Source organism: Citrus sinensis, chromosome 6 (genome assembly GCF_022201045.2).
Source record: "Citrus sinensis cultivar Valencia sweet orange chromosome 6, DVS_A1.0, whole genome shotgun sequence".
Lineage (NCBI taxonomy): Eukaryota > Viridiplantae > Streptophyta > Magnoliopsida > Sapindales > Rutaceae > Citrus > Citrus sinensis.
Window position 1 is genome coordinate 14,897,963 of NC_068561.1, and position 11,985 is coordinate 14,909,947.

General features: G+C 34.9%; 2 protein-coding genes and 1 pseudogene across 2 annotated transcripts; 2 read left to right on the forward strand and 1 right to left on the reverse strand.

The window, feature by feature from the left end:
• The first annotated feature begins 553 nt into the window (after positions 1–553).
• Positions 554–3,085, forward strand: LOC102623711 (wall-associated receptor kinase-like 20; annotated as a pseudogene).
• Positions 3,086–6,862: 3,777 nt separating this feature from the next.
• On the forward strand, positions 6,863–9,908 carry LOC102616269 (wall-associated receptor kinase-like 20). Its single transcript, XM_052443590.1, has 3 exons — positions 6,863–7,737; positions 7,952–8,014; positions 8,813–9,908. The coding sequence occupies exons 1-3, from the start codon at positions 6,960–6,962 to the stop codon at positions 9,889–9,891; spliced, it is 1,920 nt and encodes a 639-aa protein (XP_052299550.1). The 5' UTR covers positions 6,863–6,959; the 3' UTR covers positions 9,892–9,908.
• A 236-nt stretch (positions 9,909–10,144) lies between these two features.
• LOC102624005 (uncharacterized) lies at positions 10,145–11,500 on the reverse strand. Its single transcript, XM_006493536.3, has 2 exons — positions 11,134–11,500; positions 10,145–10,762 (listed from the first exon to the last, which is right to left on the reverse strand). The coding sequence occupies exons 1-2, from the start codon at positions 11,498–11,500 to the stop codon at positions 10,191–10,193; spliced, it is 939 nt and encodes a 312-aa protein (XP_006493599.1). The 3' UTR covers positions 10,145–10,190.
• Positions 11,501–11,985: the final 485 nt, after the last annotated feature.

Consider the following 11,985-nt stretch of genomic DNA (forward strand, 5'->3'; position numbering starts at 1 on the left):
TCCAGAATGCATCTATATAGTTCATTCCAATCTTATAAACCCTCACTCTAGCGATGTGGCATGTGATGCTACAAAAATATGACGTTCTGGATTCTGAAAACTATAGTTTCTATAATTTAAAACTTTCACCAGAATTAAGAATCTATATCAAATTATATTACCCATAAGCACACGCCAGCATTTATACACATTTCTGAACATAAGTATGTTCCAAAAATACGTTGTCTGGTTTTTAGGAAACCTTAACAAGCCTTCACAACATGAGCATATCGCTGTGTGTGCAAAAATTTGGCTCAGTCCCTATTTTATTCACAGGGGCACCTTCGTTAAGGCATTGGAACCAACAAACTTTTTCATGTGCTGTGCACAAGATTAAATGTGAGACAAGTTTTTCGATCTATTTAGTATAACAAGAACTAAAATATACTTTTTGCCGAACGAAATTAGAAAATTCTGCTAAAACAGAGAAATATAACCACTCAGATGGTCTAATCACAAGCCAAATGCCTATGTCAAATGCTCGATCTCATTATTTCGCTCAATAGAAATCAGAATGTCCCCACTTTTGATGTTCATTGTGGAAATATTTTCATCATACACAATATGCATCTTGGCCTTAAAGTCTTGTACAAACTGTGGCCATATTCCAGTACCATATCCACTCAGTACAGGACCAGGCTGTGGTGATCAATCATACAAAGTTAGGTGCAATGCAGGCACGTTATGGTTTGATGCTCTCAATGGTTCTTCTTATATGATCACATCAATCAATCCGCTGAGCCAGTCGCTAATCATCCGTCCACCTGGCCGCATAAAAAACAAGTGCATTGCAGCTGATTATCAAGGCCAAGGCCTACAACTTGACAACAACCTTCGCTTCAACATTAGTAGTAGCAACACTGTCATGGTAATGAACTGCAGCATTGAAATGTTGCAAAAACCATTCAATTGTTCATCAACAAGCATTTGTCACAGTTACATAAGGGACAATCCAGTAGCTAAAGCGGCTTGTGGAGCTTTGCCAGTATGCTGTTGGTTTAAGACTGGCGGGTCCATTAATGAATATAGGATCAGAGTTCGTGCAGAAAGGTGTGCAGCGTATCAGAGTTTTGTGGATTTGGACTTGAGCTTGCCAGTTAGTAAGTGGCCTGAACCTGGTGTGAAGACAGAATGGGCATTGCCGCGAGAGCCAACGTGCAAGCTGCCGGTGGACTGTCAAGATTTATTGTGATAAGAGCATACGCAAGTCCAAATGAGAAGCAAAACCCAACAGCAAATATGACGAATATGCATGGGCACATGCAAGCAACCATGCCAGCCAATAACGAAAATGCATGGGCACATGCAAGTAACCATGCAAGCCATGCATGAGGTGGGCATCACGTTCCTTCAAGGACTCTTCAAAAAATCAACGGAAAGCTTACTACGTCAAGCCGTATTGATGAAGAATTCAGATTTAATCATGTTTCCTTTAAGATTATTATTTACTTCGAAATTATAGCTAAGTGGTTTAATTGATTTTAACTACTTTATTTCATTAATTTTGTTCTATAAATAGACTGGAATATTTCAATAAAAAGATATCAGACTTTTATCTAATTCAATTAGCAATTGCGGTAGTTCTCACCCTAAGAAGAACAAATTATTTGCTTGTTGTTTCCGCTAATTCGGACTGGGACCTAACATATTGAATTCGATGTGTTTGCAGGATGCAGAAAGTGCTGGACAGAAAAGGTGCTTGTGCAAAGCCGGGTTTCAATGGGATCCCATCAGTGGAATTGGCAAGAGTGAGTAAATACACGAACTCTAGTTTTTATCATTTGTTTTAACTTGCTTAAGCTTTTTACTGAAATTGAAATGCCTTTCTTTGAGTTTTGTGTAGGCCTGAAGTGTTCCCATGGAAAAGGTTGCAAGCATAAAAAGCCTAAAACCGCAGTTATTGGAGGTAATGTTTAATTAAGTCTTGCTTTTCCTTTTCTGGGATAAATCACGCTTAAGATTAATCAGGCTTGCACATTTTGTTACTTAATTTCCCATAGGCTTGGCTGCGGGTGCATTTCTACTTGGAACAGTTCTCGCCACGATAAAATTCTACAAACACTTTCATCAAAGCAACAGAGAAGTGAGTTTAACAAAGGTGAAAAAGGACATCTCCAGGGCCAACAACAGTGGCAGATTGGCCAGGATTTTCAGCAGTAGAGAAATAACAGAAGCAACAAATTCTCCACTGGCAATCTCCTAGGCTCTGGAGGCTTCGGTGAAGTCTTCAAGGCCATTCTAGATGATGGAACAATCACAGCCGTCAAGCGTTCGAAGCTTGGAAAAACGAAGGGCATCGATCAAATTCTCAATGAAGTCCGAATTCTTTGCCAATTGAACCACCGCAGCCTAGTAAAACTCCTAGGCTGTTGTGTTGAGGTAGAGCAACCTTTGTTAGTTTATGAGTATGTCCCCTAATGGAACCCTCTTTGATCGCCTTCACAGAGTCCAATCTGGCAATTGGCCACCATTGAAATGGCATCACCGTCTTCATATTGCTCGCCAAACGGCTCAAGCTATTGCATATCTTCACTTACTGGCTACGCCGCCTATTTACCACCGTGACATAAAATCAAGCAACATTTTATTAGATGAAAAGCTTGACGCTAAAATTTCTGATTTTGGGCTATCTAGGCTTGCTTTGAATGATGCGAGTCATGTCACAACATTTGCACAAGGTACATTAGGTTACCTTGACCCTGAATATTACATTAACTTTCAGTTGACTGATAAGAGTGATGTATATAGCTTTGGAGTTGTGCTAGTGGAGCTGCTGACCTCAAAGAAGGCTGTTGATTTCAACAGAGAAGAAGAAGATGTTAACTTGGTGGTTTATTTTGGAAATATTTTAAAACAAGAGAGATTAGTGGATGCTATTGATCCTATGCTCAAAGAGGGAGCTAGTGAAATAGAATTGGATAGCATGAAGGCTTTTGGGTTACTAGGAGCAGCATGTTTGGACGAGAGGAGGCAGAATCGACCCTCAATTAAAGAAGTTGCTGATGAAATTGAGCGTATTATTGTTACCGTTTCATCTGGGGACTAATTAAACTAAAAATAATATCAATTGGCATGCTTAATGACGGTGCCATAATTTTTTATAGTATTATCAATGATAAATGTATACATTGCAAAATATACTTTGGGTGGTAGGGCTAAAAAATAAACTCTCTGCTGATCTGAGCAGATCAGTATTGGAGAGTGAACTGAAGGTTCAACCAGATTACAGATCACACACTCACAACCATGTGCATTTTGCTTATTTGTCATTATATGCAAATCCAACTCAAGCATTTACAAATAACAATTACTACATGATTTCCTATTGCTTCACAATTTCATGAGATATATAAAGCAAACTCCTAAATGGGATGGTCCCAAACCTGCAACTAAATCATGACACTTGAAGTTTATTCTCTCATTTTATAATTAGTTAATTTCAAAATGTATGTACATGTGCAAATATTTCATTGAACGAGCGCGTGAATAACGTGTTAGGCCTCACAAAGTTGAAGACAAGTGATAGCAAGTTCCATGAATATACAGTTGTGCAAATCTGGAAAGATGTGCTGCCTTAGCAAAAAGAAATCTACGTCAAGAATTGCGTTTTGGAAATTGTATGGCCAACTGCAACTATGATGTAGGATAGTTGTGTGGGACGAGTAAGCTAAATTCTAGAGATTATAACGTGGATTATAAGTGTTCGTTTTAAGTGTATAATATATCATTTTGAAGCTTATGATGAAATGAACCAAATTTAGTATAGTTCTCCATGGTCAAATTGAAAATTTTATTTTTTATTTTTTGGTTATTTTTCAGTTTTAAGCTAGTTTTTTTTTGTTTCTTTTTGGATTTTTATCTTTCTTTTAGGAATCATTTGTTTTAGATTTCTTATTTACATTAGGAGAATTTTATTACAATATAAAATAATATTTCATATTTACCTATTTTGATAAATTCACGATATTTAGTATTATTATATAAAAGGGCCCAAAACTCTAGGTTTGATAATTTCAACTTTTCTAATAAAAATTTTATTATTTAGAAATCTAGTTTCTTCTATTAGCTAATCTCTCTGTTTTTTTTTTTAGATATCAAACTGAGAATTTTATTATATTATGTTTTCTTAAGCTTAATCAAGCCATAATACATCTCCTATATATGTGGCTCATCATCTCTGATTAAAAGTTACTCATTGCAATGTAAAGAAATCATCAATGCAAGAAATATTATTTCTTCTATTGCATTATCTGTACTGTCAAATTATTAATTTCCTTAATTATATACATGTACTTGCAAACGAAGCATCTGCTAGATAGATTAAAAGCTATGGTACTACTGCCAGAATATATGGACTAATTAATTAGATTGTTATCCTGGGCATGCTTAAAATTAATTCATCATTGTAATTTTTATTTTTTGGTTTCGTACTAACGACATAGTGTTCATAAAATTGCCCCCGCTCAAAGATAATTGATCAAAATTAAAGTAAATTTACTTTCAAGTGGGGTCAGTTACCCCAAAACCCTTAAACGTAGATCCGCCCCGTTGGTGATCATCTGTAATCCACAAGAGACAGAGATGTTCTTATCATATCAAATTAGATAGTTGTGCGTGCAGTTACCCTTAATATCAGGGCTCTGGAACTCAATTAATTATATATTTCTTTTGCCTAAGCACCTAATGTGCGTGTGATCATTGTGCATACTTTAATTTTCCGATTTTGTGTGAAGCTTCTTCGTGCTGTCGACGCAACACGCGATACGGATCCTTTTGGAATGCATAAACTTTGAGTTATATTCCAATGTTGGATGATAATTAATTAAACAAATGGCTTGTAGTTAGTTTTGGATCCTGCTATCCTGTCGGCCGCGTGGTGCATTTTTCCAAAAAATAAAGGGTACGTAAAGACGTATTGAGATAATTTCAAGATTACTGCCCTTCTAGATTACAAACATAATGGTTCAAGTTGACATTCCAATACAAATAACTAATTAGAAGTTATCAATAATGTAAGTATCTATATTATAGTACACTCCCTCGTATAAAAGCTACATATTAACTTATCAGAAGAAGATCTATGTATGTGAAATATAAATAATAATGTTGATTATTTTTTGTGATCTTAATTAATATATTGAGAAATGATAAAAGCCCCCTTATTTTTTTGTCAAAATACATCATTTCCACCTTTATTAATTAATAAATCACCTAAAAAGTAAAATAATAAAATATAGTATAATAACATTAAAAGCTAGTATGCACTTTTTTAGGGAAAATTTTTTTTTCATCCCTAGAGTTTGATATAATAACTCATTTCATTCTCACTTTCTAAACAATAGCTCGTTTCATCCTCATTTTTCAAACAATAGCCTAAAATACCCTTCCGTGAATTTATAATCAGTTTACTCTATAATTCATTGAGGGAGAAATAGGACTTTCAATTAAATAAATGCAAAGCTTTTTAAAATAAAAATCTTAAGAATAATTGAATAACATTTGAATTTTTGAATAAATTTAAAATTTAAGGATAACTTAATAAAATAAAATTGATACTAAAGAATATGCAACATGTGTGTGTGTTCATTAATTTTTTTTAATGAAATCAACTAAATAATAATAATTCTTTTCAATTAGGAATCATTGTCTATGGTAAGGTCAAGAATAACTAAAAGATTAAAAAAAAAATCTGATATAGTGTATTTTATTCTGTAGTATTTTTAAATATATGTTGTTATGTATTTAGTAAATATATTTTTAAATATATGTTGTAATTATTTTTGATAGAATAACAATACTAATTAATTAATTATTTATTTATCTCGACCATATTAAAGTTAATGATAAGCTGAAGGATAAAAAAAATTACTCTAGCGCCTATGAAATCTATTTTTTTTGGTCCTAAATATATATTTTACATATTATTTAATGTTATTATTGTTTATTTATTAAGTTATCCTTAAAACTAGATTATTTTTTTTAATGTTTGAAAGTTCATTTTAAAATAATTTATCATTATTTAGAAAACCTATTTTACCCTCAATGAATTATACAATACAATAACAGTAAATTAATGAAAGGGTGTTTTGGGCTATTGCTTAAAAAATAAGGATGAAATAAGCTATTGTTTAAACAGTAAGAATGAAATGAAATATTGTATCAAACCTCAGGGGTGAAAATGCCATTTTCCCCACTTTTTTATGGCAAGGGCTATTTGATAAGTTTTGAAATGCGAAAGAGAGAAAATGATTACTTTATTGAAACAATAGAGGAATTTTGATAATTTTTAGTAATTTTAAAATTTTAAATCAAGAGGTAATCAACCATGTAATTAAAGGGATAAGGATTCAATGCTGAGTTGAGTTTTTACTTAGTATTGTATCAAATGTTGATAGACAAGATAAATAAATAAAATATAAATTTTAAAATAAATATAACAATTAATTCAGTATTCAGTAAAAACTTTACTCAGTATTGAATCTTAATCTAATATAAGTCTGAACTAATTAACACCTCATTCAGTTAAACAAATGAAATTATAGTTTATATGTAGACAAATCTTGGGAGGTTAGCCTTCCACGTAAGCTTAACCCTTTTATGTCAAATGAAAAAAAGAGCTTGTACAATTTCCACAATTAATTCACTTATCATTACCTTTCACTCAACATTACATATCTTCCTAAGAAATTGTTATTATCAGTTTTGAGAAAACCTAGGCCAGCTTTGTACAATGTAACCAGTCATAGAAGTACGTTCCCTTGTTTGCACACTCCATAAAATATTATCAAAGCACTTTAGCCCCTAATTATATGTCATAGCTAGCAATAGGCTTAATTCAAAGACACCCGCCAAAATGTTGCATTAATTATTACATCCTACATTCATAGTTTTAAAAATTTTACCCTGGGAGTGCCTAATTAATGAAGAGAAGTGTGCTCACAGTTTTCATTTTCACTGCTACACTGTTATCGTGCACAACATGCGCCTTGGCCGTGTTACGTTGCGGCAATTGTGGACCCACTCCAGTGCCATATCCGCTAAGCACCGGTCCAAATTGCGGTCATCAATCCTACAAAATCCGTTGCGCCGCAGGCATATTATGGTTCGATGCTCGAAACGGATCATCCTACATGATCGCATCAATCAACCCTTTATCCCAGAGGATAATTATCCGGCCGCCTGGTCCCGCCGGCAGTACTTGCACTGCTACTGACATGCGTACTCAAGGCATCCAACTTGATGACAATCTCCCATTTAACATCACTAGTAGTAACACTATTATGTTACTCAACTGTACGGACGCTATGTTAAACTTGCAAGTACCAATAAATTGTTCGTCAAATTGTATATGTCACAGCTACATCAAAGACAAAGCACCTCCCTGTATGACAGCATCATCACTGTGTTGTGTGTTCAAGACTGGAGGATCGCAAACAGCTTATACGATCAGAGTGCACAATGGAGGCTGTACGGCTTACCAGAGCTTTGTGAACTTGGATGCAAATTGGGTGCCAGGGAAGACGTGGCCGGAGCCAGGGATGGAGTTGGAGTGGGAGCTCCCGCCGGAGCCAATTTGCAAGACTCCTGAAGATTGCAAGGATTTGTTGCATTCAAATTGCTTGGCTGATCCGATGTATCCTGGCTTAAAAAGGTGCTTATGCAATCCTGGGTTTATTTGGGATCCCGTCAACGGATTGTGCCAGAGTGAGTTATCATTTCTTGCCAAGCATTTTGTTCGTTATTTTATAAAATATTGAATTAAAAGTAAATATGATAAGTTGTGGGTACCAAAATAAAGAAGGAAGATGTAGAAACAAGCAATTCTGAGTTCAGTTTTCAAGCAGAAAATAGCGCCTCTATAATTTTAATAATTAAACTAATCTAAGGAACTTTAATCTTCTCTTTTGTTTAGGTTCGAAGTACCGGCATGGGAAGGGTTGCAAACGTAAAAAGAAAAAGACAATGCTCATTGCTGGTACGTTCTTATCTTATCCAACCGTATCTTTCTATTTTAATTAATTTTTTTCTCTCCATTACGTATCAAATTATTTATATATGGCTGAAATCTCCCTTTATCAATTATTACGGCAAAGTCTTTGAAATTTGGCAATCAATAATATTAGGATAGAAAAGCTAATACAAACTAATGTGACAGTATTAGATTATTGTTACTATGCGGGAGAATATTTTATAGACAAATTACGCCAAAATGAATATAAGTGTAAGCCAACCCAATTAAGGCCTAAAAATTGCTTTAAATGTTAAATTGTATGTCCTTTATGGGTTTTGAAATTTTAAAGTTGTGAAATCAAATAAATTTTTTTTCTTTCTCAAAATGAACCAAAAAAAATTACTCAACGTTTTTTTTTTATGTTAATGATGAATATGCTGTACTTAAAATTTTTTGAACTTGAACCGGATACGAACCCCCAAGATTCTATCCGAGTTAACTGATCGCCAAATTGAAACCAAAGAAACCTAATATTGATGATCAAGATTAGTAATAAACACAAAAAAAAAATGGATCAAACACACAGATCAGCAATCAAACAAAAGAGGACACTAGAATATTTATAGTGGTTGGGCTTCAGTGTAGCCTACATCCGCTACTAAACGTGAGATAATAAAAAATGATACCCAACTTTGTCACATTAATTTGTATGAATAGAGATTATATCACTAGGGTCACTATTTTAGCAATTAATCTGAAATGTGATTGTTATTTCTTTTTTTTTTTTTAAAAAAAAAGAACTCAATAATATTTTGAATCTAGGCATGGTTGCAGCACTGGGTGGAAGTTTACTCGTAGTCTTGATAGGAATTCTAGTATACAACAAACTAAACGAGCACATGAAGAAAGAAACTAAAAAACTTTTAATCAAGCAACGTGAAGAAATGTTAAATGCCAAAGCCGCTGGCAAATCCGCAAGAATTTTCACTGGCAAAGAGATAAGAAGAGCCACCAACAACTTCTCCAAAGACAATCTCATTGGAACCGGCGGCTTTGGTGAAGTTTTCAAGGGCATTCTTGATGACGGAACCGTCACAGCCATCAAGCGAGCCAAGCTTGGAAACACCAAAGGCACCGATCTAGTACTGAACGAGGTTCGCATTCTTTGCCAGGTGAACCACAGGAGCCTTGTGAGACTTCTTGGCTGTTGCGTTGAGCTAGATCAGACTCTTATGATTTATGAATACATTCCTAATGGAACCCTCTTTGATCACCTACATTGTGACTTTACTGGTAAATGGCCTCCCCTGCCTTGGCATCTCCGGCTTGTTATTGCGCACCAGATTGCTGAAGGGCTCACTTATCTTCACTCAGCCGCGGTGCCTCCCATTTATCACCGTGATGTGAAATCAAGTAACATTTTACTTGATGAGAAACTTAATGCCAAGGTTTCTGACTTTGGGCTCTCCAGGCTTGTAGAAAGAACAGAAACTAATGACAGTCATATTTTCACAACTGCTCAAGGTACAATGGGCTATCTTGATCCAGAGTATTATCGTAACTTTCAGCTGACAGATAAGAGCGATGTTTATAGCTTCGGAGTGGTGCTGCTTGAGCTATTGACGTCAAAGAAGGCTATTGATTTTAACAGAGAAGAAGAAAACGTGAACTTGGTGGTTTATATGAAAAAGATTATGGATGAAGAAAGGTTGATGGAAGTTGTGGATCCTGTGCTGAAGGAAAGAGCTACTCATTTAGATTTGGAGACAATGAAGGCACTTGGGTTACTAGCTGCTTCATGTTTGGATGAGCGGAGGCAGAATAGGCCTTCAATGAAAGAAGTTGCTGATGAGATTGAGTACATTATTAGTATAGCTAAAGGAAGAATTTCTGAATCCTAGTTTGGTTACTTTTGTATGAACTGCCACAGCTATAAAATAATTGCATGCCATGATTTAATTGCCTAAGGCCTTCTTGATTGTTGAAAGAAATCGGAAACCAAATCTTTGATAAATTAAATCAATCATCACACAAGTCCTTATTTTAATATTCAGCTGTCACTGAGGCCCTTGATAACTTTGAATAAAAATTACCTAAATCTCAAAACAATAATAAAATATATAAACTTCTTTGGACATGAATTAACTAATTAACGTCTCCCAATAGACTGACTGAAAAGGGATTAAAAAAAAAAAAAAAACTATTTTGATCTTGCTGGAGCCCATTCAACTGCAAGGATGAGGTTATCATAACCATAACCATTAAGCTTGTTAATAGCTCTCTCAGCATCTTCCCTGTGAGCAAAATTGACAAAACCAAACCCTCTTTTGAAACCACTTGGGCGATCCACGGCCACATGGACTCGAGTTAGCGGTCCAAATGCACCAAACAGTTCGCGCAAGTCTTCTTCTTCAGCGTTCTCTGAAAGGTTACTGACTTTGACTGCATTTTCATCATTCCTGTTAGTATGTCTCATAGCTGATGAGGATCCACCAACACTGCTATTTCTATCAGCACCAAATCTTTTGCTGGGTGGGATATAACTACCACTCTTGCTGATCCCAGAACTAGAAGCAGAATTAGCATTATCCATCACTGTCTTGTCGTTGAAATTCAAGTCTTCAGCTCGGGTCGTAAGGTCCTTGTAAGGACACTTAGCTGTCCAATGGTCACCTTTTTTACCGCAGGTCCTACACAGCATGAGAATGGCCCCCTTGTTTCCAATTTGCCCTAAGGATTCTTCTGCAGTTCTGCTTTCCTTTGCTGTGCTTCCTGTTAATTTGCAATTTCAACAACATTAGAGAACTAGTACGTGCACAGAAATTTGGGTTTCATAGATAATTCAATATGCAAAATACTTTATCCAATCTAGGACAGCCTCACGGAATTATTGGATTTCTTCAATACATGTCACCCAATTAGAAAGCATAACCATAGTCGGTGACTCGGTGTGTCTTTGGTAAATAAAATCTAGGATAAATTAGTCAGAATAGAACATAAAGCAAACAAGTATCAATTAAATCTTTTCCGTATAAACTAATAATACAATCACAAATAATTTTATAAACGCTAGAAGTCATTGAAAAAAAAAAGCTAAACAAAGTCATGAAAAAATTAAAAGTAAAATATAAAATATAAAATACCTAGAGGCTTAGGTCTCTCAAGAAAAATCTGTTCGGTAGAAACCGCAGTGAGGCTTGCACCAACTTCGTCATCCACCGCTTCGCCAAACTTAGCCCATGACCTCCGCCGCTCAAGAACTTGCTTCTTCTCACGCGTTACAATCTTACGGACTCTTGAAGTTGTAGTAACCTTAACCATCTTTCCTTGGTCATTGAAATTGTACTCAATAACTTTCTTGATGCCCTTCTTGTCCGGCCCTATTACTTGGGTCGGAGGTAGAAGAAATTTGAGCTCCTCACCACCGTTATCTTCTTCTTCAGTTTCAGCAAGATCCGACCACCGCGGCTTGTTTGGCCTCGAAGGTAAATATTGGTTTCCAATTGCCATTAAGCTGATTAAGTAAAGGGTTATTGTAGTAATTGTCGAAGGGTTTAGTTCGTTCGTTTGTTTCTGCCCTACTAGTTGTGGCTTGTGAGACTAATGTAAGAGTAATGATATGTTTACGAGAGGAATATGATATTTAAATATTCCTTTTCCAGTTTCCTAATAAATATAGGATAAGCATTTTATAATTATTTTTATAAAAATTATACTTCAACGACCTTTTAATGTAAGGAGAGTCCCCATAATAATTGGTATTCTTTTCAATTGGATTGCATTAACAATTATAACATGTACAAGCACTTAATTAGATTAATAAGGTTTTATATATATGTGTGTAAATTTTAGATTAACGTGTTGGAACTCAACTTTTCTAGAGACGTAGTTCACATACATGTATCAATATTTAGTTTTAATTAAGAGATAAACTAATTAGGTTCACATACATGTATCAATATTTAGTTTTACTTAAGAGATAAATTAATTAGAAT

What these genes read in the sequence shown, in the direction of transcription:
- LOC102616269 (XM_052443590.1), top strand. Translation starts at nt 6,960, where the DNA reads ATGAAGAGAAGTGTGCTCACAGTTTTCATTTTCACTGCTACACTGTTA. An exon ending in GGATCCCGTCAACGGATTGT is followed by an intron (nt 7,738 to 7,951) that starts GCCAGAGTGAGT and finishes TCTTTTGTTTAG; the next exon opens with GTTCGAAGTACCGGCATGGG. An exon ending in AAAGACAATGCTCATTGCTG is followed by an intron (nt 8,015 to 8,812) that starts GTACGTTCTTAT and finishes TTTTGAATCTAG; the next exon opens with GCATGGTTGCAGCACTGGGT.
- LOC102624005 (XM_006493536.3), bottom strand. Translation starts at nt 11,500, where the DNA reads ATGGCAATTGGAAACCAATATTTACCTTCGAGGCCAAACAAGCCGCGG. An exon ending in TGAGAGACCTAAGCCTCTAG is followed by an intron (nt 10,763 to 11,133) that starts GTATTTTATATT and finishes GCAAATTAACAG; the next exon opens with GAAGCACAGCAAAGGAAAGC.